The sequence below is a fragment of the Glycine soja genome, chromosome 4 (genome assembly GCF_004193775.1).
Source record: "Glycine soja cultivar W05 chromosome 4, ASM419377v2, whole genome shotgun sequence".
Lineage (NCBI taxonomy): Eukaryota > Viridiplantae > Streptophyta > Magnoliopsida > Fabales > Fabaceae > Glycine > Glycine soja.
The window spans coordinates 3,693,855-3,721,277 of NC_041005.1; the positions used below are offsets into that span (position 1 = coordinate 3,693,855).

A 27,423-nucleotide genomic window follows, 5' to 3' on the forward strand; every position below is an offset into this window, starting at 1 on the left:
TTGCGATAGAGATCCACATCCAACCGTGTCTAATGTATTTCCAAACCCATTATAAGTAGTTTTTGTGTTGGAAATATTTTTATATACCTATACTGAATACTACAAACAGGTTACTTTAAAATCAATTTCATTTAAAATTAATTTTGTAAAAGTCATTCAAATACACAGTCAAAGGATATGCACCAACCAAAGAACTTAGCACCAGCAGCAGGCAGGAGAGAGAGATAGGGAAGTTTGATTGACTGCTCATAACGACGAAGCAAGCATATATGAAACCAAAAAGGCCTAGTAAGGAGTGGTGACCTACTTTATTAAGTTCAGCTATTGCCAGCCTAGCTCTCAACCACTTAGGGTGGGTTAATATGGTAACCTAAGCTGCTTGACACCAAAAATAGACAAGTATCCAAATGAAACCAACACTCAAGCTGCATTCTCTGCCAAAGTAGGCACCCCCACCACCACCTGATAGCTACCCACCTAAAGTGTGTCATCCATATACAACAAAACACTCGTACAATTATTGAATTTTGTTTTCATAGAATATATCCAACCAAATCTTTTATTCCAAGTGTTATATATCCTCCTCAGACTCAAACCCAACTCATGGATCTATCGGAAAAGCAGCTTAGATGTTGGGAAACCGACAACTCCCATGCATTCGCACTAGTCATCCCTCTTTTGATGGCCATTCTAAATTGGCGTTTGCGACTTACAGTTAACCAATGACTGCCACTTGCTTGCTTTTCGGCATTATCCACATAGTGGAATGTAAAGATGTAGAATGAAAACAACAAAACATTGCATTGAAATACGATCATAGGAATGTGTAACAAGATTTTGGTCCTATAATTTTTACCTCCTATATTTATATCTAGGATATTGCTAACCAATAGCCTGGTTAGAAATCATATTGGAGTGCAATCAAAATCTTAATAAGAGTATATTAATAATGTTTTTTTAACAATTTTTTTAACCAAAGTTATCATTTGTCTAATAAAGATTAAAAAATGAACTGTCATTTATAAATTATAAACTTATAAATTCAATAAATTTATTATGATGATATACATGCAATTATGTAAATATGTTTGATTTTATCAGTGCCTTGTTTTCCTTTTTTTTCATAAAAAATATTTGTTTTTTTAGAAATATGATGAATTGATTTTTTTGGAAGTATAAAAACATAATTCTGAAAATATCTTTTTTTAAGAAGTACAAAAATATAATTTTGGAAATACCTTTTCGAGAAAAGTATAAAAAAATTAGTATATTTTAAAAATATATTTCCAAAAGTATATTTTATACTTCCATAAAAGTCTTTCCAGAATACACTTTTTTTTTTTTTACTTTTACATAACATAAACTAGTTTTCTTTATGTTAGCACATACAAAAAAGATAAAAACAAAACGTTGTCAGAGAAGCAATAAGAGTTCGATAAAAGTATGTATAAGAGAGTCTTAACACATACTCTTTTCTTTTCGACATACCTTTTAATATTAATTAAAATTTATTAAAAACCACCAAATCACAAGTAATACTCATTACACTAAATTTTATATTTTTCAATATATTTTAACCAATTGAGAGTTAAAAAGTATGTTACAAGTATTTCTTAAGTATATATTGAGATGTGAGGCAAGTGGGGCTGAGGGGTGTGTGTATAGGATTAGGAGAGAAGAGAATGGGAGGGGGAGAGTGAGGATTAGGGAGTAATAGGAGACATAAAAGTTAAGAATTAAGAATTTAATTAAAATTAAACGAAACAAACTGGGCCATTAGGGTGAAGTTGTTGACAGGGGCGAGAGTAACAGTTCCCCGCGTTTAACCAGGAAATTACTATTTGCACTATACAATTGTTATTTAAACTACCCACATGGGTGGCTTTTATTTCTAAAATTTCCCTTTTCACATAAACATATTTTCGTTATGTATTATATGCAGTGAAAATCATGCTTCCATTGCATATATTTGTTTACCCCCACACTACACAAAGAATCATGATTCTGTTATGCAAAAGGGTGTGTAAAAAATACATAACAAAATCATGATTCTATTGTATTGTTTAATAATGAATTCATGATTCCATTGCTAAGGCTTGGAAGTGCCAATAGAAATTCTGGTAGTGACGATAGTGATGTCCGTTTAACTAGAAATGAGCCCAGTAAATCCCAAAAGAAATGGGCTAAATCAGGCCCAATACGGACGTTGCTTTATCCTAACGGCTGTGTTGTCCCGCATGACAGTGAAAGTTGCTGAATTGGGATCTCATCGAGGTTGCGAAATCAAATCAGGAGTATCAGTAACATAACAGGGGAGGACTCCAAGTTACTTTGAGGCATTGTTGACAATTGACATGAAATGAAACTCACGTGCTCCCGTTCTCTTTCTTTCTGAACCTCGAGGCTCTCGTTCCCGATCCAATTCTTCGTTCCTCCATGGAGGACGCATTTGCCAGATCTATTCCCGAGGTAATTTCCCACTGCTTTCTCTCCATTTTCGTTGCCGCTACCACATTCCCCAAATCTCATTCTAACTTCACTATTCATCAAATCTCGAACCAAGCATTCTTCATTTTTCAATGTAAGAAAATACGGATATCCTAACTCGCAAGCTGCTCGCAATGCGAATTTCGACGTTTCTTCGTTATTGTGATCACGCAATATGATAATGTTCAAAAACTATGACCACACATGCATGCCTCTTGCAGTAGTATTAGTAAATTCTGCATCCACTTCTCTCTGTTTACAATTACGATTCGGTTCATACGTAGATTGTTAGAGCCAAGTTATATATTAGATGATTCCCACTAGAAAGGGATGATTATTGTTGTTAATTTTTTAGGTCCTTGATTTCTTTGGAGTGGACCCGACTAAGGGTTTATCTGATGCCGAGGTACTTCAATTTCCTTTCATTTCCTTTTTTCCTTGTTACTACTTACTATGGGTACTTGTATTTTCTCTATAAGCCCGATTCTGATGTTAATGGTTTCAAATGATTTAATTACTCTTCTTTTCCAGGTAGTACAGCATGCTAGACTTTATGGAAAAAACGGTATGTCTTCTGTAGGGCCATGCACTGATATTGAACTTAGGTAGACAAGAGAAGAGACATCAAGGAATGTGGTTTTATATTGAAATGAATTTGCATTCGTGTACGGTGTAACAAGCTAGTCTTAATTGATTACACTCAGGATAACTAAATCACACTACTGAACTTGGCTTTCTATAAATTTACTGTTAACATCTTGTTCACCAGTTTTGTTTTAAGTGTTTTTTTTTTTTATTTGTCTTTTAACATTTCTTTCTTCTTCTCTTACTGCATGAACGTTTGCTACACAGTGCTGGCTGAAGATCAAAGTAAGTATATGGAGTTTGTACCTCATACTTTTGAGTTTTGATTTTGTTTGATTATGTGATAAGGTAACTCAATGGTTTTCATTGTTAAGTACAAATTATATGGTTACAGCTTGATCTGAACTGATAATATTTCATCAAAATGGTTTGTTGTTGTACCCGATAAATGGAAATGTTAGTGTTTGGCATTTGATTTTGTCTATTTTGGCAAGCTATAGTAAAAAAAAAAGAGTTTTTATCTTTACTGTATTTTATTGGATGCTGAGTAGTTTGAGGATCATTCAAAAAATCCTATTAATGATAGTGTAGCTGGTATGAATCTCATCTCATATTATTGCTAATCGAGGTATTCACTGTTCTAGCTCTAGTTCATTGTTGTTACCTCTGTTGTGCTGTAATTATTTTGTTTAACAAATAAATTCAATCAGTTTTCGTTGTTACTTGTTACTAAATCTTAACAAATTTAATATGCAGGAGTTCCTTTTTGGAAAATGGTTTTGAAGCAATTTGATGATTTGCTTGTAAAGATACTAATTGCAGCTGCTCTTATATCTTTTATTCTGGCATTAATTAATGGAGAAACAGGCTTGATGGCATTTCTGGAGCCTTCGGTAAGATATATTTGCACTCATATGCTGTGTTTGATATTTTTGTGAACAGTTATATTGGGTAAAGAACCAATTTCTTTAATTGGTTCATACCAGAAATTGGTTCATACCTTAATAACAATAATTTACATAATGATGTAAAACTGTGAAACTGTATCCTTTCAATAGAAGCTGTACATTATGAGCTAAACGAGTTCTTTTGCAATTTATGATGGACTACATTTGTGCAATGCTGCATGACCTCTTATGTAACTGGTAAACTCTTGGCAAGTGGCTAAAAGTGCCTTGTAAAATTATGCTTCTGAACTAGAGATTGTACTGATTTTTTCTATTTTCTATTTGATTATACTATTTATTAAATCAGGCATATCAAATTGGTAACATTATCGTAGATTAATTTTGTTATTTGTACTGGTTTTTTTGATAGAAAAAGAAATTTGTTATATGCATAGGTTATTCTGATGATATTGGCAGCAAATGCGGCGGTTGGAGTGATTACAGAAACAAACGCTGAAAAAGCTCTTGAGGTAAATTTGAAACCCTGATAAATTTTGAGCTCCAAGATGTTACTGATAATGATTTCATTTTCTCTACAACAAATTTCACTGATTTTGGATGAATTTTCCTAAATTCAAGGCTATAGTTCATTCTTGTTTCTAATTTGTTTGTTAAATTCTCTATGTACTGAATCAAAACTTTTTACATGAAAGTCAGTTTTATTGTGAAGTCTTTTATTTCGGTTGTTTCAAGTTGAGCTCACTTTTATCCATACCTTTCTCTTTTATATTATCTTAGGAGCTACGTGCCTATCAAGCTGATGTGGCAACAGTCTTGCGCAATGGTAACAAACTTTTATACCTGTCTAATTCTTTGTAGCATGAGTAGTACTATAGTGGTTTGATGCATTTTATTGATTATGACATGTTTGGTGTTAATTGGTATTGTTTTTGTAAATAACTAACCAGAATTTCTATTTTGGAGTTTGTTTCATTAAAATTTTCTACAATATACCTAAGCTAATTGTGGTAGTTTTGGTAAAAGGTTTCTTATCTTGATGATATGCTTTTAACCCTAAAAGATATATGTAGTAATAAGCTTTATTGTTCTCTTGGTCATGTCTTTTTGCTGCTTCTTTTTTTGGGGTGGGCTGGATAAAGGGACTTGAGTTAAGTTACGCTCATGAAGTTGTGTTTGCATTGTATAATAGGATCGGGTAATCGCATAACCGTTATTTATGTAAAAGATCAAAATTTTTTTAAGGGTAATTTATTGCTGTTACCTTTTATATGGGACAAACCGACAACATGCTCTTCTTAGCTTTTTTTTTTTTATTTTTTATTTTGCTGTGCTGATGGAAATTTTTGAGGGATTTATTTGAGATATATGGAGAGATTGAGAAGTTTTACTTTCTTGAATTTCTTTGGGTGTGTGTTTTTTTGGCAGGAGAGTATCTTCTGTTCTTTTGCTTTTGAATGATTTTCTTCTTTTATAATAAAAAATCTTTGGACAAATAATGAAGAATGTAAGATATACAAGCTTACCAGAAATAGAGAAAGGAAAACAAGAGATTTGGATAAAGTAAAATGTATTAAGGATGAACAAGGGAAAGTCTTGGTCATAGATCAAGATATGAAAGAGAGATGGGAGAATTATTTTTAACCTTTTCAATTTCAATGATGGACAAGGATTGAATTGTAATATGGAAGGACTTGAAATCCAAGAGGACAAACAAAATTTGGCTTACTGCAGTAGAATTTGAATTAGAGAGGTAACGGAGACCTTAAGAGGATGAATAACAGTAAAATTGTTAGTCCAGATGGTATTCTTATTGATGTTTGGAAGTGTGTGGGAGAACAATACATCATTTAGCTCATTAAGCTTTTTGATGAGATTTTGGGATCTAAGAAAATATTAGATGAGTAGAGGAAGAACACTTTGGTTCTTGTATTTACAAACAAGGGATATATTAAATAATTCTGTAAACTACAAAGATATAAAACTTATGATCCACTTTGTGAAGTTATGGGAAAAGGTGATTGAGTATAGAATAAGATAAGAGATGAGGATTGTGAAGAATTAATTTGGTTTCATGCTAGAAGGTCTATAACAAATGCCATGTATATTTTACAAGGGTTTATGGAAAGATACTGAAGTAAAGAAAGAGACTTACATATGGTTTTTATTTGACTTGGAAAAGACTTATGATTGAGTGCCAAGTGAAGTGTTGTGGAAGACTTTGGAAAAGAAATGTATTCATGGCTTATATACAAGACATTTATATGATGAAATAACTATTAGTGTAAACTTCAGGAGGCGAGATTAAGGACTTTAAGGATAGGTTTACATCAAGTCTCAACCTTAAGTTCTTGTTTAATTTAGTCTTGAATATGTTTACCAGAGACATACAAAAGATTATTCCTTATTACATGATGGATGATAAAGATAGACTTTGGAAACAAAAGTTTTTCGCTTAAGTAGGAGTAAGATAGAGTATATGATTGCAATTTTAACAAGAGACAAGAGAAATATGACTTGGGAAGTAAAAATGGAAGAAAATGGCATACGACAGGCTTCTAAGTTTAAATATCTAGGGTCAATACTATAAAATGCTGAGGAAGTTCATGAGGATGTCACACATAGGATACAAGCGGGATGACTAAAATGGAGAAAGGAATTAGGGGTTATTTGTGATCACAAAGTACTTACCTAGCTCAAAAGTAAGTTTTATCTTATTGCCTATATATCTCGCTATATTCTATGGTAGTAAATGTTGGGCTTTAAAGGAACAACAGGAGAAAAAAGGTAGAACAAACATAAATGTGAATGTTAAATGCATGTTTGGTTTTGCATCAATTGAGAAAAAATCACGTTAATCTTGAAGCAATGAATTGTAGCTTCCACATAAATTGGAATTTGACATGAAAGTCTCGGAAACGCTCATATTGCCGTATTGGATGCTCAAGCAAGCATGCTGAAAGATATATGTTTGGTCACACAAGAAAGGACATGATGGAGATGATTGTATACAAGAAGATATTGGTATGGCATCGGTTGAAGAAAAGATAGAAAATCAATTAAGGTAGTTTGGACACTACAAAGAAGACCACTGGAAGCACCAGTGCTGAGAGTAGATTGCATATAGTCTTGTGAAAAGGGGCTAGAAGGACATTGGAGGAAGTTGGTAAGAAAAATCTCATGATGAATAATATCTTTTGAATATTTGGTCTTTAGTTAAGCCAAATTGTGTTGTGTGATGTGATCCATATAGCTGATACCACCTGATGGGATAAGGCTTTTTGTTGTAATTGTATAATAAATAAATAAAGTGATATTGCTAAATCATTACTCGTTGAATCCAGTTAGAATCAAATTTGGTAAGGTGTCTTCTTCATTAACAATTTAGTTTAGATCCAGTTCCCTTTTCTGTTCCTTTGGAAATAAATTACAAAACCATACTTGCCCTGTTCCTGCACTCTATGGTTATGTGTCCATTGTTGACAAATCTTTATGATTAATTAACCAATTTGTTGTTGTTGTGTCTCTATATTTTTCTAAAATCTAAACTGTTCTCCATATGCTGAGTAGACCTCCTAATGTTTTATGGAAAGGAGAGAAAAAGAATGGAAACGAAGAAACTGAAAAAACTTAAGTGTAGTTTTAATGTTCCCTTTGGATAGCTCTGTTGGAGATTATGGAACAAACAAGGATAGTGTGGGTTCTAACTTCAAACCCCTGCACTGCTTTTCATTTCCATTTCCCACCTCCTTCCCTCCTTCACATGGGGCACATTCTGGGATCCCCCTAATAGTTAATGAATTTGTGTTTTAATTGTTTTGGTTGTTTTCTTTCTTCTGTCTGCCGTGATGATACTGTGGGGATTTCTATTGAATTGGTTATGGCTTGTCTTGTTGAAGTTATAGTCCAAATTTTGAAGTGTGCAGAATCTATTTCTTGCAGGTTGTTTTTCCATACTTCCTGCAACTGAACTTGTTCCTGGGGATATTGTGGAAGTTTCTGGTAAGCTGATTATGAGATTATGCAGTGCCTAAAAGCAAACTGGTTAAGTTGAGTATTTAATCCTGGAAGGCTGAAAGTTGACTCTGTTCTGGTTGTAAATTAAATAGTGGGGTGCAAAATTCCTGCTGATATGAGGATGATTGAAATGCTAAGCAATCAAGTGCGGGTTGATCAAGCTATTCTTACAGGTAATCCTGCTTCACATATCTTGTATTGTAAATGGAACTATTGAATGTTTCCACCTGGGAATCACTTCACTTGTGATAGTGTCTGAAAAGTGTGAAAATGTAGCACATACACACACATGTTGACAATTTAGGTATTACTTCTGCAGTTTATTTGTTTGTATTTGGTCTACCTATCCATAAGAGGAGGGGAGGTATTGTAGGCAACTTTTGTTCTTATTATTAGTAATATTGGATATTATCCTTGTTAACAAATCAATAATTTTAGCTTGTCAATTTGGATAACTTGACTACTAAAGTAAACCCCTTGATAATAACTATGACTTTTTTTTTTAAAAGTAGAATATGGAAATGCTTCTCTCTCTAGTATATGCTTTTGCTTAATTATTTTTTGGTACTGCTACATGTATGTGCAGGAGGGAACAGGCTAGTCAGTTTGCTTAATTATATTTTTGTCTGGTTATAATACAAATTTGGCCAAGACTTTTTTAGAATCTTTGTTAGCTTAAAGGCCTTTTAGTTTTAGGCTGGATGGGTTGTCCTATTTAATTAAATAATATACTATATAAAATATATTACTACTACTATTGCTACTCATTAGACTACTTAAAGATGCCTTTTAGCCTAATTAAGACCCCATTGCTAAGTAAGCCTTTAAAATAGGCTTTCAGGCCTAACCATACTTTCAAAAGGCCTTGTTAGGTAAATATGTCAAGCTTACTCCTTGTGTTTGGGAAATAGGCCATTTCTGTTTAACAAAACTTATGTGTATGAGTGTATCAAGTGATTTGTTTTCAATCCTACATACCTGTATGTGTATCAATTGTTTATTGCACACATGGGCCATAGCTATATCTATCATCAAACATCTCTGTGGTTTAAAATGTGATCAAATTCTTTTTGCCGATTGTAGGTGAGAGCAGCTCCGTGGAGAAAGAGCTTAAAACAACCACAACAACAAATGCTGTATACCAAGACAAAACAAATATTCTGTTCTCGGTATGAAACTTGCATCCTTTGTTCAACCAGCATGTGGCTAATAAGGTTTTAAATTTTTTTTTAAGACTACTAATGGTTTGGATTATCTTTAGTTGAATTTGTAATTATGTTTGAGGTAGTGGCATAGTTTGGGGGTTTACAATAACTCACACACTCTACTCAACTGAGTTAGACTTCCTTGACAGTCAATATTTAAATTTAATTAATATGCAATTTTTAAATCATGTAAAAATATGAACCTTTAATTTTTTTATATATTGAAGACCTTACAACAATTTTGTTTTTAAGGCTATTTAACAACATTAGTAATTTGAGAATCCATCATCTTTTAGTTCTATAAATATTGCTAGTCGCCTATTTTGGAAAAAACTTTTTAATTGTTATAGCGGTATATAAATGATTTAAATTAAACTTTTATAAAAATGGATGAAATTCAACATATGATAAAAACAACCATAAAGTTTATTTCTAAAAAAGTTAAACTTAATTATTGTTAATAAAAAAGATAGAACAATTATGCATAGTCTTAGAATTTGGGTTTAGAACCTAACTCAACCTTACAAAATCGGCTTGTAAGGTGAGAATTGTCGAAGCTTTATAAGCTGTATTTAAGCCATATCTCTAGTCAATGTGGGACTAAATCACCACCCTTGAGGCTGCAATTAAGGCAGTCCCCAAAGAGGCCGCAACTTACGTGGGCTAGGGGTGACCGCAGTTAAGGCAGCTTTCCAACACATAGTATTAGTCCAATATATTCTTATGCATAAGATTAGTCCAAAATATTATAATACTTGTAAATTTCTACTTAAAAGTAAAATTGACATGAACTACTATTGGACACATTGAACATGATGGATAGCTACATTGATAGTTCTGTCTTCAGCAATTTGCATTAGTGTCTCGTTTGTTTCTATACATCCTGGTTTTGAATATTTAAATAGGCATGATTAAAGGACACCGTTTCTTGTAGTCTGGGGGGGGAAGCCTTGTGCCATTTGAGATTGTTTCTCTTTTAAACTTTTTTTTTTAATATATATATAAGAGTTTATTTTGACTGGCAGGGTACGGTTATGGTTGCTGGTAGGGCAAGAGCTGTTGTGGTGGGAGTTGGTCCTAACACTGCCATGGGCAGCATTCGCGATTCAATGTTGCGAACAGAGGATGTAAGCATTGAAGTTTGCTCATATTGATGCTTTTACTGTTATATCTTTATGGCATTTTTGTCTGCTGGATTCAGATAATATTTCAGATCTTAATTTGTAAACAACATATGATTTCCTTTCAGGTAATCAAAAGTTAAATGATACTGCAATATATATGTATCTATACTAAATAAGTTTCTCCATAATACACATCCATGTCTGGAATAAAATGATCTTGGGTGATACATAGGTGGTAATGCTGCACATGGAATTTAAGAGTAGATATATTGGGGTGATATGATGTATGCTTTGGGATTCCAAGTTTTGCCATCCATTAGTATTGTTGGGTGAGAAGTTGGTAGTTTAAATGAAAACTGAACAAAGTTTGACAGACTCCTAAGTCCTAGTCTTCTATGTGGTTAGTGAATTTTGTGCTTTAAAATAACCTGAGGGATATAGATCTATGGATTGAGAAAGCTGGATTTTTTGTGTTTAAATCTAATATTGGTGATGTGAAAATTAACATGATTGACATCTTCGTGCTGCAGCTAGCCACTTAATTGTCAGACAAGTATATAAATACCTTAAGAATATACATACAGTTATGTGCTTATGGCTTTGGTATTAAAGCCAGGGACCTTGCTTAATTGGTCAAAATGTTCTAATATTCAAATGTTGTGCATCTGTGTTCTTCCCTGTTACATGGAAATGAAAAGTTGCTTTTGACTGTTAGACACACAACAGAACTATAGAAAAAATTAATGTACCCTGGTGACAGAGGCTCCGCACTCCATGAAGGTAAGGGGGAGGGTAATTGTATACAGCCTTCCCCTATCATATGTAATGAACCTGTTTCCAGATTCGAGCCCATGACCAACTGGTCATCAAGGCGCAACTTTACCGTCGTGCTAGGGCTCGCCCTCACAATAGAACTATAGAAGCGCTTACCTTTTTTTTCAATCATTGGTTGCAGGAGGTGACACCGTTGAAAAAGAAGCTGGATGAGTTTGGTACCTTTTTGGCCAAGGTGACTGCTAGTTGTCTAATTTTACTGTATTTCAAACTGAAGGGTTGCTCTTCTGCTGCATATTGCATTGTTTATAATAATTTATCAGATAAGCTACCCAACTATTGATGCATTTTTGGTTTGTCAGCCTGGTAAATGTAGCTGGTATCAACAGTTTCATCTGAAAAGTTGAGATTCGGAGTTCGAGATTGGGTTATAGTGTCTTTGATAGCACCACTTTGCCTTTTTTCCCCTACTTTTGGCATTTAATGAGAAAGCTCATTTGATGCAGGGAAAATAATTATATGAATGAAACCCTTCCATTTGGGAACCTCATTTTTCTCCTATAAATTATCATGCTACAGAAAATAAAATATATCAGAGGAACGTTTATGTGACAAATTGCTGAAGTTTTAACTGTCAATCTCGCTTATCTCATTTGTTTTCAAATTGTGATGGTGTTTCCTTTATTTCTGTGTTACAGGTTATAGCAGGGATTTGTGTTTTAGTGTGGATTGTAAATATTGGTCACTTTCGTGACCCTTCTCATGGTGGTTTCTTGCGTGGTGCAATTCATTATTTTAAGGTTTGTTCTCAAATGAGCTTTGTTATTATCTATATAATGTTTCTATTTACTCTTGCATCCTGCTTTTCACAGGCATCATGTTGTAGTCTTCTATTGTTTCAATTTTCATGTACTGTTTAGTTATTTCATTTTTAGTCCCTCTTTTGGGGTTAGTGTAAAGTTGGTTATATTGTCTCTTTTTTTATAGAAGAAGATATCATGACTTGAACATGAAAATCTTTTAACTTCTAATCCTATTCCTGCTAGATTGCAGTTGCTCTGGCTGTTGCAGCCATTCCAGAAGGGCTCCCTGCAGTTGTTACAACGTGAGTTTAGGAACCATTCTTTGTTGTTTCTCTGGAAGCCATGATATCTTTTGAATATCTTAGTTTTGATTATAAAAATATATAGTTATAGATATTTTGGCTTGTGTTCACATTGAATCTAAAATTTGTTTTATATATAGTATAAGGTTCTTAATTTTTGGAGTTAATGTCCTTTTTTGTATATGATTTATTGCTAATTTTTTTTTAAAGAAATCAGTGAAGTGAAATTAAACAAACAATAAGGAAACATTTCTTAAGGCCCCTTAATGCGTGATGCCCTCAAGGTATTATTTTTTTTTGTGAGCTGAAAGGGAGAATTCCAGTTCCTATTAAACTCAAATTTCAACCATTATCATTGACTTAGACCTTTAATAATCACTTGTTAATCTCATAAAATAGCAAAAAACAAAGAAACTTCAAAGTCTCTATTGTCTAACTGTTTCTTAGTCCTGATGTGTACCCAAGTGACGTTTGATAATTTAATTGACCACAACTTAATTTTATTGTAGTCTATACTATATTGTGCTATCCTAAATCTGAGCACTATTGCTAATTTTGCACTAGTAGTTTATTTTTTATTTTTTATGAGTTTGGAAGATAAGAACCCTCTTCACTGTATGGGGGAAAAACACAATGACAAAAAAAAAAATCAACAGATCAAAGCTGCTGCTCATTTCCTCACCATATTTGCTTGGAAAACTCCCTTAGAAAGGCTATGTGCTTTGCACTACATAGTACAGCATTACACCAAGTAGAAGCCAAATGCCTTATCTTTTAGTAAATCAGCTGTTGTGCTATAGAAACCTCCTTAGTCCTTAAATAGAATTACATAGTTCCCTACTGACTGTAGACTTCTCCTGATAAGCTGAGATGCTATGTTTGAATTACTTTTTTTTGGAGGAAATCGGTATATATTCAAAGTAATGGAAAGTTAATCTAATCTTAAGTTTTACTTTTTCCTATCTTGTATTGATTACTTTTCTTTTATAATAGATGTTTGGCTCTTGGAACAAAGCGTATGGCTAAGTTGAATGCCATTGTTCGCTCCTTGCCATCGGTTGAGACCTTGGGCTGCACCACTGTTATTTGCAGCGACAAAACTGGTACTCTAACTACCAATATGATGTCTGTTGCAAAGGTGAGTTCTTTTTATTGAAACAATAAAATTAAAATTTAGAGGAATGCTGGTGACACTCTCTTTTTAACACCCTTTATGTTTGGTTGATATTTATTGGAAATCATCAATTTTGGTGGGTCCCATTTCTAAATCAGGAGAGAGAATCAGTAAATGAGAAGTAGGACCCACCAAAATTTGTGATTTCCAATAAATTTCAATCGATCATAAAGAGTGTTATAAAGAGTATCAGAATATGGCTAGCATTCCTCTAAAATTTATTCGTTTGTTTGTTTTTTTTTTTGTAAATTTTTGTATGACCACAAGTGTCCCATTGGATTGTACCATCCTCATTGAACTGTGTTCTTTATTTTGTTATGCCATATTTGCCATGCTTTTTAATGTTAACATGTCTAAGTAATGTTCTTTTCCCTTTTTCCTTGAACTTTTTTCCTGGATGCTTATAGATGAAGATTTTTAGCAATTTCCTTAACCAAAATCCCATGCTTTTGTGTGCACAGGTGTGTGTTGTAGAATCTGCAAAGCGTGGTCCTGTTGTTTCGGAATACAGTGTCAGTGGAACAACATATGCACCTGAAGGCATAATATTTGACAGTACAGGGTTGCAGGTATTATTCTGTTAATTCTCATGCTTTTGCATTCATGCACAAGCAAAACACACATCACATTTAAAGCTAAGAAAATTACTAATATAAGGACAGATTCCAAAGAGATAAAACCTTAACTTCCTACCAAAACAATATCAATGGATCTAAGGATATTGTGTGTCAAGTATGTCATGTATATGGCTTTGTGGTGGATATCCATGCCGTTTTACATTGTAAATACTCATGTAAGAAAGGATTGCATTGAATTAAGCCCATCTTAAAGCATAACGTTGCTCTGTACTAGAACTATGATAGTGGCAACGTTATAGCTGCATTGATGATTTCCTGTGATGTTTATCTTCAAAACATAAACTTGTAATGGATATTGTAACACGCTAATATAATGAGTGTATGTGTGGATGTATGCAGTTTTGTTTAGAGTTAAAACATTGTGGCATTTTCTTGTTTTGCAGCTTGACTTTCCTGCTCAATTGCCTTGTCTTCTTCACATGGCAATGTGTTCTGCTCTTTGCAATGAATCGACCCTGCAGTATAATCCTGATAAAGGGAATTATGAAAAAATTGGTGAGTCAACTGAAGTGGCACTACGTGTCTTAGCAGAAAAGGTCCGTATTTGTATCTCTCCTTGTGTCTCCTATGTGTGAAGCTCCGTCATTGCTCAAGTATACTTTGATAATTCCTTATTTGTAGGTTGGTCTCCCTGGTTTCAATTCTATGCCATCATCCTTGAATATGTTGACTAAGCATGAGCGTGCTTCTTACTGTAACCATTATTGGGAGGAACAATTTAGAAAGGTGAGCTTTAGCTAGTTTCTCACCTCTATTTTCCATTTATCTTAATCCGCCAAGATATTTTAGGTAACTTGGATTTTGAAAAGTTGCAGGTTTTTTGAAATATTCTTGATGCCTATTGATCTGAATACACTATTATACAAGAATGGTTTCATTTAAAAAAAAGGGAATAGATAAATGCTAATAAAAAACTATAAGTTATACACCAAATTGAGATGGGTACGTACAACTAATCTGGACACAAAATAAAACGAACTTAGCTAAAATAGGTTAATGTAACCACATCACCAAGGGTGAGACAGCCTCTTCATCCAACATATGAAATTTATTGAATATATCTACTATTGGTTATTTTGTTGGTATTGGGCTGTGTGTATTTACTTTCACACTTTGTGCTTGATGCTTTGCAGATTCATGTTTTGGAGTTTTCTCGAGATCGGAAAATGATGAGTGTCCTTTGCAGCCGGAACCAGATGCATGTTTTGTTCTCAAAGGGTGCCCCAGAAAGTATAATATCTAGATGTACAAGCATTCTGTGCAATGATGATGGTTCCATTGTGTCACTTACCGCTGATATTCGAGCAGAGCTGGACTCAAGGTTCCACAGGTTTGGTTTTTATCATTTATAATTTTATCTGCATATACATATTCCATAATTTGTTTTCTAGATTTTCCCTTCCTTTTTGGTTCTTATTCAAAATAGGAAAAATAACATAACTGAAGAAAAAAAAGTGGTTCATGAGCTTGCCTTGCAAGGGCATAATTCCCATCTTTATTAGCATTAGCAGTGCACAGGACTGGTCAAGTATAACCTACATACCTAGTGCTATACCTGCTTGCTGCTAGACTGTTAGGACTATGAGAAAGGGGCAGTTAATACAGTTAGGAAATCAATCTTTAGTTAGGGGGTTAGTGAGTGAGTTAAATAAATAGGGAGGATGCAAGGGGTAAGGGTCATTCAGTTCTGTATCATTTTGTAAATTGAGCATTAGCTCTTTGTGAAGGGAAAACCCATGGAGGAGGGCTATCTCTCCTATTTTCTGTTCACAATCAAGGGTTCCTAACATAGACATCGAAAAGTAATCATAAAAAAGAAAACTAATAAAGAATTTTCGTTGATGACAGCCCAGATGCCAACCATACAGCCTCTGGCCATCTGCTTTCGTCAACTCAAGTGCAATTTGTTTACCACCCCCCCCCCCCCCTTTTCTGAAAACAATAAATAATTTTAACCATTCGCAAATGTTTTATGAAGATTAATTCCTCTCACTAGACACCCTCCTATATTAATAATCTTAAATAAAAGTAAATTGAAAATTTAAGTTTTTGAATTATTATTTACTTGGTTTTTTTTAAGAAATCAAAAATATTTTGATCATATATAGAATTAAGTTTTCTGGTTTTTATGACACAATCTGATTTGACAGCCTGATCTAACCAGTTAACCTGGCAACTTTGCCGGTTAATCAGGTTTAGGTTGCCACTGTCACTTACTTCCAGTTAAAACTCACATCTTTCCCAGACATTTTCAATGAAAAAAATCCTTCAATTTAAGTGGAAAGACAGTCATTATTGCTTACAATAATAATTTATTTCTGCAGTTGGGGAGATAATGGAAGGACTAGTTTTGGTTAAATGAAATATTGAGATCCATTTTTTACTGTTGTAACAAGGCATCCTTTATTCTTCCCATGAAGAATTTTTAATACTAGTACTGAATAGAAAATAGATTATATCCTTAGTTCCTTACAGAAAGTTGAAGAAAGAGAACATAAAAAATTGAGAGGACCTTTATGTTGTCTGTTAAGTTTTTATATAATTGCAGAAATTTGCTTAGAGTAGAGGAAGCATAAAGGACCTTGGTTTCACACACTTCTTGTTCTTGTTTATGTCAGCATTATTGTTTGTATTACATCTCCGAAAATTCTGTTCTAACTTCTGGACTCAAATAATGTGTCTTTAGTTGTTCTCTTCTGTTCATTTTCAATTTTAATCACTCTTACGGACACCCTTTTTTTTGTGTTGTTGACACTTAACATAAAAATTGTTGGCCAGTTTTGCGGGAAAAGAAACATTAAGATGCCTTGCTTTGGCCCTGAAATGGATGCCCTCAACTCAACAGTCGCTGTCCTTTGATGATGAGAAAGATCTTACATTTATTGGGTTGGTATGCTTTCTTTTCAATGCCAATACATGGTTTAACTGTTGGACTAATAAAATTTGTAGACTTAATCTATTCAATAAGAACTTTAAATTAAGTGTTAGATTAATAACACATTATATTTGAAATGGAATGAGAATTAGATTTTTTTTGGCTTAATTGCATCCAAAGTATCACAATCTTGTGAATTTTGCCCCCAAAGATTTTTTTCACGAATTTTGCCCCCCAATTTACTAAAAGTAGCAAATTGTCTTAATTGTGCTGGTTTAAAGGAAAAACTGTCACAATTGTCTTACTTGTAGCAGTTTAAATATGTCGGAACAAAATTCCTGATATTTTGTAAATTGGCAGGGCAAAATTCGCAAAAAATAATTTTTTTGGGGGCAAAAGTGTAATTAAGCCTAGGTTTTTTTAATAATTTTCTCCTGGGAAAGAGCTTTCAATGCTCTTTTCTACTTTTTTGCCTTTGTTCTGTTTTTTCTCTAGTAAGTAATGACCACTTGTTTTCTGGGTTCCTTCTCTCCCTTATGTAGGTTGGGATGCTGGATCCTCCAAGAGATGAAGTAAGAAATGCAATGCTTTCGTGTATGACTGCTGGCATACGTGTTATAGTTGTAACTGGGGACAACAAGGTTTCAAACTCCTGCAAACTTTATTGTTCTTTTTCCCCTTCAACATTCCATATATCTTCTCTAAAATTACTTAATACTGAATCAGTCCACTGCTGAGTCACTTTGCCGCAAGATAGGTGCTTTTGATCAATTGATAGATTTTGCTGAACATTCTTACACTGCTTCTGAGTTTGAAGAACTTCCAGCACTGCAACAAACTATAGCATTGCAACGTATGGCACTTTTTACCAGGTATATCAGTTTATATCTATCCTCTAATATTTTATTTCGTTAGATGATTTCAGAATAAAAGAACAATTTCTTTGTTCATCCTTTTTGACATCAAGTTCATAGTAAAAGTTGCATGTCTTTATCTTATGTTAGGGTTGAGCCTTCTCATAAAAGGATGCTGGTTGAAGCATTACAGCACCAGAATGAAGTGGTATGTTTTCTTTCTTGATCACAACATTAACTGCAATTACTAATTAGTAATGGTTTCTCCTTGGGGTCATTTTGTAATAATTACATAACATATGTGTTCATCTACATATAATTGCATGGCAAATTTTTCAGTGATTGGATTGTGAGGATTAGATCTTAAGCTGCAATGCTCCTCACTATTCTTACACCTATACAGCTGAATTAAAAAATGGTTAGCTGATCTTAAATGCCGATGCTATACCAAAGATAGCATATACAATATAAATAATTTATAATGCACATATTAATGCCCAAATCACTGCATGAGGCTGGAACAGGGCAGAGCCTGGCTAGGAAATTACTGGCCTTGGGGAAAATGAAACGAAACCCTTGAACAGAGGCACATGAAGTGCTTATAGCGGTGGGATGGAGATCGGAAGTGCAAAACAGTTTGAAAACAAGTGTGCTTGGCCTGAAAACCACTTAGCTGCTGTAAACTGACTGGGTTTCACCACAAAAACAAGCGATCTGCTGGAATTTTGAAGGGTTTTATGCCATGAAAACAAAGTGCTTGGCCTGAAAACTTCTTAGCTTCTGTAAACTGATTGGATTTCACCACAAAAACAAAGTGATCTGCTGGAATTTTGAAGGGTTTTATGCCAGAAGTTGAAAACAGATTTGGGGCTGTGGGTTTTCTTCAAAGGGAGAGGATTTCAATCATCAATGATTCTGAAGCCACAATTAGTACCAGTGATGTGTACAACACAAATGAACAGCATGATGGAACATTATGACAGACACTGCTCCTGCTTGAGTTGTCAAGTACTCAAGTGTCAGACATGTCAAACACTTCACCCTTGGAGTCCTATTAAAAATTATTGTCAGCTTGGACACCGCTCAAATACTGGGCCAACTCTTCCATATGGCAGATCCAAGGGCACTGGTGTTATAAAGATAAAATTAACTTTTTTTATGCATTCAAAAAAGTCAGCTTAACATATCTATGGTATAGCTTTTGTGTAATATATATGTATGCAGGCATGCATGCATGCATGTATTTATGTCTGGTGTCCCAGGGTCATATATATTGTAGATTGGCTGTGACAGATTGTCTATGTCGGAGTCCATGTTTGATAAAATTCATCAATGCCAGGGGCTATGAAGCTATGCAGCTGCACTAGGGCCTGCTATAGATAGCACATTAGCACTATTAACTGTTCTAAACCCCCTATTTTATAATTTATTATTATATTCTTATAATCATGGACATAATTGCAACAAGTAACAACAAAGCCTTATCCCACTAGGGAGGTCAACTACATGGATCCCATGACACCATTCGGCATGGTTAAAAACCAAAGCTCCAGGAATATTATTTATGCAATCATTCAGAAAAAAAAATCTTTCAAATTTTTGGAAATTTACAATTTTAGTAATTTAGGTTGCAATGACGGGTGATGGAGTTAATGATGCACCTGCACTAAAGAAGGCAGATATAGGAATTGCTATGGGTTCAGGGACAGCTGTTGCTAAGGTGTCATCAACTGTCTCTACTTGCTCCTTTTTTTTTTCTTGTCAAGTCAATAATCCTGAATATTTTTGGTGTTTTTCCCCCTCTTTGGTTACAGAGTGCTTCAGACATGGTGCTGGCTGATGACAACTTTGCCTCAATTGTTGCGGTATGATAACATATCAATTTCTACTCAAATTTTCCTTCCCTCTTGAATTGAAAAGAATTTTCCCCATGTAATTTATCTATCTGTTTCTCTGTAGGCTGTGGCAGAGGGAAGGGCTATATACAATAATACAAAACAGTTTATTCGATACATGATTTCTTCCAATATTGGTGAAGTAGTCTGTATATTTGTGGCTGCGGTGCTTGGAATACCGGATACTCTGGCCCCTGTGAGTTTTTAATTTTATTTAGCCAATTGGTTTCATAAAAGAAGAAATTAAAAGGAGTTGTACTATATTTTTTGTTGATGATCACAAAATGCTGATTCTTTTTTATGCTGCATTTTATACATACATCAAACCCGTGTAAGTTTCTGGGTTTTTTTATTGATCATGTCTTTTATGGCTCTGGACACTGGCTTGTAGCCAGTAGTTGGTCATTAGTGTGCTTTCATATGATGGCTGTGTCTCTTCAATGGTAATTGCATAAAAATGAAATTTCATTTTTGTTCCAGTGGAAGACTATAGCTTATTTTTTTTTATTCCCCTAACTTCTACTAGGTCCAGTTGCTTTGGGTCAATTTGGTTACTGACGGATTGCCTGCCACTGCTATTGGCTTCAATAAACAAGACTCTGATGTGATGAGGGCGAAGCCTCGAAAGGTACCATACCAACAATTCATTGGTTTGACTTGTATTTGATTAAAAAAATTCAACAATCAAGACCATACATTGGAGTCCATTTTCAGTTTTGACTTGAAAACTGGCAAATTTTTTAAAAAAAATAAAATTGGCATGCCTTTGGCAAACTTTTTTAAAACCATTAATATATTATGTGGTTTGGGAGACATCTTCTGTTGTTTTTTGTTGAAGAAAAGATAGGGTGGGATGGTTAGAATTTTTTACATGTTGAAGTAACCCTCACATGAAATAATTTAGAAAAAAATAAACTAGGGTGAAAAATAACTATCATTTTATTATTCTTTTACAAATTCCACTGCAAACCTTTGCCAAAGGGTTATCAAAATTTTCCCTGACATATAGAGGGGAATGGGCTTTGTCTACCTACCGTATTCCACTTCTGAAGAACTTCCAAACAATGGCTTCTCCACAAATCATTTTAGTCATCCCTCCTAAATACAGCCTTAAGGTTTTCATCTCTAGTGAGTTATAATATTAAGGCTGAGATTGGATTGGTATAACAGTGTTTTATTGTGTAATGTTGTGTGTCTTAGATGACCATATCTCGTCTTTATTTATGATGGAGAAATCAGAATCAGTATTGATTACATATCAATCAATTACTGATTATTAGGTAATTAAATATCAATCAGAATCATAAGTTTCTATGTAATAATAAATACAAGATAATGTAAAGATAAATGTAATCTAAAAGTTACAATTGTATTTAAGGAATGGGATTAGAAAAATTAAATCAATTTAGAATGAATAGACTTTTGTAACGATGAGCAGATGATTATTCTTATTGCTGAAGTTGGAATGCAAAAACTTATTATGCTTTCAACCAGAAATATTTAAGTGTTGCTTTGCTTCTTGTCTTTATCTTTTTTCCCATATGTCAGTATGATTCCATTTAAATATTTTGTTTGTTATTTTATAAATTTCTCATATTTCTTTTAATATGCCTTTTCAATTTGACTTCACACAGAACATTATTATGTTCTTGAAATTGCCCTCTTGTAAGAGTGTAAGAATGAAAAATGACATTAAAGTTGATGTTGAGGGCAAAAATGGTTAGACAAAAGTAATTGGGTGAGATTAAATTAAATAAGCTTATTTATGTTAAAAAAAATAGCAACCAGCAATTTTTTTTCTAATAACTAGACTTTGTACCATTGCAATGCATGGGAATATATATATATATATATATATATATATATATATATATATATATATATATATATATATATATATATATATATTGTAATATTTTTTTTATTATGTGTGATTTTTTATTGTGTTTATTTTCCTTGAGATTATAGTATTACTTTACTATTTTTTATATATATTTTATATTATTTTACACATTGTAATTTACCAAAATAACTTTTAGCATAAAAAAACTTGTTATTCAAAATAAATAAATAAATAATCATTACCAATCTTGCTCTTATTTTTATTTCACTTTGACTGTAAAGGTGAATGAAGCAGTTGTCACAGGTTGGCTCTTCTTTCGCTATTTGGTAATAGGAGGTAACTATAGAATCTCAGTCCGATCTTTATTTTTGGGTGGAGTATCATTCATTATACCCATCAGATTGCTTCTTTCATTTTGCCAACAAATTTCTTCTTTATTAAAGAATAAAATTGCTTTTTTTATGTTTTTAGTGTTACATATGGTAGTTTGACAGACAAGAGATGGGTAATGTCAATCCCTTGTGATTATGTTAGAAACTATTAACTTCAGTGATTGTAGGTAACAAACTGGATTGGGAAAGTTTGTAGAAAATGTTCTTGTTGCCTAATATGTTATTTCATACAAACCAGAATAAGGGACACAAGGATCCTAGGGAGGACAATTGAAATAGACCAACAAAAGAATTATCAATAATTGAATATGCATAATGGAGGTAATGGAACTAGGGGACTTGCGTTTAAATCACTTTAGAAAGTCTGCATAGGTTGCAAGAGATGTCTTAGTTTAACTAGAGGCTTAGATATGATTAGAGGAGAAGTCTAGGCAACATGGTAGGTCATGAAAGATGGCCATATATAGTCCAACACTTGTCATTCCAGGTAGGACAAGTTCCATTTTTAGTTCATCAAGGAATAATGCTACTATGTCTTGTGTGGTTGTATTAGATTTTCATAACTTTTTTAAAGGCCTAGATACTTCACCAATACGTATCGGTAAAGTATCTACGAGTGTCAGTATTGGATATGGATATGTGAAGCAAATTGAAGTATCGGTGCTTCATAGCCTAAATGGCAGAAGCTGACAGTTTCTCAAAAGCATATGATAGAACTCCATTTGATAAACTAATAAGATATAATATTGAACACAAACCATACATAATACAGAGATGCACTTGTCCCAAAGATAAAAGTCTCCTATAAAGCGTATTGTGATTGGAGAATGTCGTATCAGAAGTTGTTAACTGATTGGCTAGTAAACCAAATCGCACAAGTAGTAATAAACGATAAGACCAAGTGTCGTATTCACAGGGACTTTGCTTGTGCCAAGTAGTTTGTGTAAATCAAGTTCTAAGCAATTAAATGAAAGGAGTTGATTGACTTTTAAAACATAACATAGAGATTTAAAATCTAAGATTAAGCAAAGATATAAAAATAGTACAACTTTCAAAGGAACAAAAACACTTTGGGTGCAAGATAATTGCAGATTTGGTGAGAATGTTGCGTGTTTGGCCTATCAAATGAACTCTTGATGTAACAATAATGATTTTTCACTAATCAATGTTATTCCATCTATTATCTTAACCGACTAATCTACTCTAATCATAATCCCTCATGCGAAAGAGTCTAAATCACTTGATTCTACTCCTAATCCCTTAGCAAGTTAAACCTGATGATTTGATTAACAGAAAAGGTTTATAAGAGGCTAGACAGCATCATTCCATCCCTAGATATGAGTTAACTAGAAGTCCCTTTTTAGTTCTTAGTGAAAACACATTTCCCAACACTACAACATACATCCACATGGGTGATCAAACCATGAACAAAACAATAAGCATAGAAAGGAAGCAATAATAGTGAGATAACATTAAATGGATAGTAAAGATAGTTACATCACAAAGTTTTGGTATCTAAGCCCCCAACAATGGTAAGGTTAGTCTCTCATATCCATGAGAGACCTAAAACAAGAATGGGAATACAAGGAGAAGAAGAGAAAATGGAGAGCAAGGAAGCACAAGAGCACCCCAAAATGTCTTGTTCTCAACCTCTGAATCAATAACCCTAATAAGTTCTCCTTCTTTTAAACTTTTCACTCCAAAACGCTGTCTCAGAAAGGCTTGTGTGCTTAGCCTGTTATTCGAGCTAAGCGTGCACATAAAAACAGCACTGGTTTAAGTGGCTGCGCGCTTAGCCCAAACTAGTGGCAGGGGAAATAATTAGCTAAGCGTGCTACTCGCACTGAGCACCCACCAAACTTTAGATCTTCTTCCAGCAGCCTCCAGATGCTTGCCATGTGGCCTTCCAAGTTGCCTTGCACTAAGCCTGGTTGGCGCGCTAAGCGCCTTCTTCATCAACCCAAAAATGTTTTCTTCCTTGTTGGTGCACCAAAGCTCTACAAAACACAGCTAAAACTAATGAATTTACTAAAATTAACTTCAATGAGCAAAAAAAAATCTAAATGATATTAAATTCTAACTTATTGAGAACTAAGCAATAAATGAGAAAAATTAAGATAATTGTTGTGCAAATTCAGTGCAAAAACTAAGCATGCACAACAATTATTAGAAGTAAGAGTCAATTTTATTATTGGAACTGTATGGAAATACAAAAGGAAATAAAGAGCAATAAGCTCCTAGGTATAGAGTATCTCTCAAGCCCATTTATAACAACTTGGAAAAAAATACCAAAATTAATGTAAGCAACTAGCCATTTACTCTTCCAAGGATTTTCGGAATGTGGTTGTGTGGTCCTAATGTCGTTTATTTTGCTTCCTTTGTCTGTGTAGTTGTATGATGTTATTCTTGTGTTTGATGCAGCCTATGTTGGCCTTGCCACTGTTGCTGGTTTTATTTGGTGGTTTGTTTATTCTGATAGTGGCCCTAAACTTCCATACACAGAATTGGTAAGATATTATCATGTCCTCGTCTGTGCCTTTGTGTGAACATCTGAGATGCTCAGATTGTATAATATACAATTGAGTCTCCGGTCTCGAGTATTTTAGATGATAACATCTGAGGAAATGTGAGGCTATAATATAATATAAACAATTGCTTTATGAAATTAACTTTGGGAAAATTCCAAGCATCAATAACTACATTCAAGAGATAAGAATTAAGCAGAAAGTGGTGCAAAATGGATATTGTTGATTGAACTTCAATTGGGCTTTTACATGTTTCCACATGTAATATTTTTTTTTATAGAAAAAGAAATTTTAGAGAGATTAGAGGGAAAGTACAACTGCGTGAAGGATAAGATTAGATATCCTCCAAGTGTGTGTGGGCATGTGCATGTGTCTGTGAAGGATAAGATATCCTCCAAGTGTGTATGTGTGCGCTTGCGTGCGTGCGTGTGCGCGGGTGTGTGTGTGAATGATAAGATAAGATATCCTCCAAGTGTGTGTGTGTGTGTGTGCAACTAGCAAGGCTTCTGAATCTCTTTCCATATCAGAAATGGAAACTCCCTTAACATAATCACCTCGAAATTGATTTTCACTGCTTCAATCCAGGAAAATATATTTTGTTCATGTAGGTACTAATAATGTTTTAGTGATAAATATTGGTTATGCTTATTCTGGTACATATATTTCTTTTTTCTATAATTAATAAATCTATTTCAGATATTCTTAGTTTGAATTCTTCTCTTCTTCTAGATGAATTTTGATACTTGCCCGACCAGGGAGACAACTTATCCATGCAGTATATTTGATGATCGACATCCATCTACTGTATCAATGACTGTGCTTGTCGTAGTTGAGATGTTCAATGCTTTGAACAATCTTAGTGAAAATCAATCTCTTCTGTAAGTAATTTTATACAATTTAATTTGACTTAATTATAAGCTTTTGGTCCTTCCAGCATATTAATGGAAGTAGATCAGGATGTCAACTTTAAGTAAAAAATCTTTCATGTCCTTTTCACCCATCAACTTAAGCTTTTTGGGATAGTAGGTTCATTACTGTCACTAAACTGAAGGAAGCATATATCATTATCTCAGGGTGATATTAGTAAAATGATAAGTGTGACATGCTGTTAAATACCCCTACATTGGACCACGTGGAGGGAGAGAATTGGTGGAAATTCTGTTATGTAAGCGAGGGGATTTTTCTGATGTAACCAATTTCCATGTAAGCAGGAGAGAGAATGATGGAAGTGGGAATTAGAGGGATAAAAGGGAAGGGAAAGAGGGAAGAAAGACAAGTACGGGAATAGGGGAGAGAACGAGGCCTCTCAAATGCCTGGTTTATTTGTCTTCTCTCTTCAGTTTCTATTAGTTTTCCTACCATATATGCATGTCAGACCCCTCTGATCTGATAAAACCTTGATATCAGCTCACCAGAGGAGATGCATATTGTATCCCCTATTGTTGAATTATAAGATGGAATTGAAAGAGCAACTATGGTGTAGCAATTTTTAATTGATGTGAAAATATGTGTTTGTCTGTTACAGGGTCATTCCTCCCTGGAGTAACTTGTGGCTTGTTGCTTCTATAATCCTAACTATGCTTCTTCACATGCTAATCTTATATGTTCACCCACTGTCAGTTCTTTTCTCTGTAAGTACTTTTTAAAAGCAGTCAGTCATCCACATTTTACTTGTATTGACAGAGAAAAGCAGTCAGTTCTTCACATACTAATCAGACTTATTTGTACTTTTTATTACCATTTGTTTTGACAGGTAACACCATTATCTTGGACTGACTGGACAGTTGTTCTCTATCTTTCATTACCTGTATGTAGCTTTCTTCATCTTTCCCAATAGTCTTCCCAATTTCATTACTTGTTCATTTTGATTGTCGGGGATCTCTCCTAAGGCTGTTTGCTACTACATGGGGAGTCCTGCTACTCATGTGTCTTATCCTTTGTTTTCTTATCCAGGTTATAGTCATTGATGAGGTGTTGAAGTTCTTCTCCAGAAATCCCATTGGTAATCTTTATTCCATCTTATTTAATTTTTGGCTCCATCTGCGATACCTTGTTTCTGTGGGAGGGTAGCTAGTGTTCAACATGACAAGTAGTAGGGTTGGTAGTCTCATTTTCAATTGGAAATTAACAATCATCATAGAAAAACGTCAATGAGTGCATTTTCAATGATGCTTTGCCCTGGGATCTATAATTAAGTGATGTAACCAACAAACACACATAAGTTTTCCATATAGCTGATGTTTATAACTTTTCCTATGGTTTTAGGTTTGAGATTCAGATTATGGTTCAGGAGGTCGGATTTACTACCGAAAAAAGAGTTACGTGACAAGTAAGATGTGAGTACTATTTAGCAAATTCTGCACTTGTGAAATCATATAGCTTCAGTGGTATCCTTGATTGAATCTAAATCATCAACCTCCATATGCATGGCAATCAAGGAGTTAAACAAGGTAACTCATAGATATTGTATAATATTTGTGTTATCTGTAACATTTATATTGTCCTTAAGATTTCAGTGATGTAAAACAGCAAATGTAGGAGCCTGTAGGGCTGTTATTATCTTCAATTATTCATTTTTCTTCAGTTTGTATTTCATCAATTTTGCTAGCATAAATACCAAAAAGGCACGCATTTTAGCTTGTTATGAGAAAGTTGTAGTTTGTCATTTGTGTATCTTTAAACAAGAGATGTAGAGATTTATGTCAACATGTTGCGGAGAAGCAAAAGAAAAAAGGAAAAACAAAGTTTGGTCAGTTCTTCATCACTTATTTATTTAATTGCGTTGCGTCATGTTTATCTTTCCTCGTGAGATTCTACATAAGATGTGCCACTCATAAAAGCCCACCACAATTGGAAGAATTTAAATGCAATAGCGATGAGTAAGGATAACACTAGATATAGGCTTACATTTTTCAGAAAGTCATGCACCCGTTCAATCCTACATAGGTATGCCAATGAGTAAACAGTCAGTTTTACCCTTCACGACTTTGGTCTATAATCATTCTTGATGATAAATTTATCAAAA

At 33.9% G+C, this 27,423-nt stretch overlaps 1 protein-coding gene across 2 annotated transcripts; it reads left to right on the top strand.

Moving 5' to 3' along the window:
• Positions 1-2,239: 2,239 nt before the first annotated feature.
• Positions 2,240-27,151, top strand: LOC114408778 (calcium-transporting ATPase 3, endoplasmic reticulum-type). Of its 2 annotated transcripts, XM_028371941.1 has the most exons (34): positions 2,240-2,469; positions 2,843-2,893; positions 3,019-3,052; positions 3,340-3,357; positions 3,829-3,965; positions 4,415-4,489; positions 4,758-4,803; positions 7,920-7,979; positions 8,087-8,167; positions 9,078-9,163; positions 10,225-10,326; positions 11,279-11,332; positions 11,796-11,897; positions 12,144-12,202; positions 13,196-13,340; positions 13,838-13,945; positions 14,398-14,550; positions 14,636-14,740; positions 15,148-15,344; positions 16,793-16,904; positions 17,432-17,530; positions 17,616-17,761; positions 17,894-17,951; positions 19,371-19,463; positions 19,558-19,608; positions 19,703-19,834; positions 20,165-20,266; positions 21,763-21,817; positions 24,295-24,380; positions 25,128-25,276; positions 25,924-26,029; positions 26,152-26,205; positions 26,352-26,400; positions 26,664-27,151. In XM_028371941.1, the coding sequence occupies exons 1-34, from the start codon at positions 2,437-2,439 to the stop codon at positions 26,729-26,731; spliced, it is 3,006 nt and encodes a 1,001-aa protein (XP_028227742.1). In that variant the 5' UTR covers positions 2,240-2,436; the 3' UTR covers positions 26,732-27,151. The 2 variants fall into 2 exon arrangements, with proteins under 2 accessions (XP_028227742.1, XP_028227743.1); XM_028371942.1 differs by lacking the exons at positions 2,240-2,469; positions 2,843-2,893; positions 3,019-3,052; ... (2 more) ...; positions 4,415-4,489; positions 4,758-4,803 and adding an exon at positions 6,905-7,143.
• The last annotated feature ends 272 nt before the right edge of the window (positions 27,152-27,423 follow it).

Coding starts and splice junctions, on each gene's coding strand:
- LOC114408778 (XM_028371941.1), top strand. CDS start 2,437: ATGGAGGACGCATTTGCCAGATCTATTCCCGAG. Junction 8,168..9,077: donor TGATCAAGCTATTCTTACAG/GTAATCCTGCTT, acceptor TGCCGATTGTAG/GTGAGAGCAGCTCCGTGGAG. Junction 11,333..11,795: donor TTGGTACCTTTTTGGCCAAG/GTGACTGCTAGT, acceptor TCTGTGTTACAG/GTTATAGCAGGGATTTGTGT.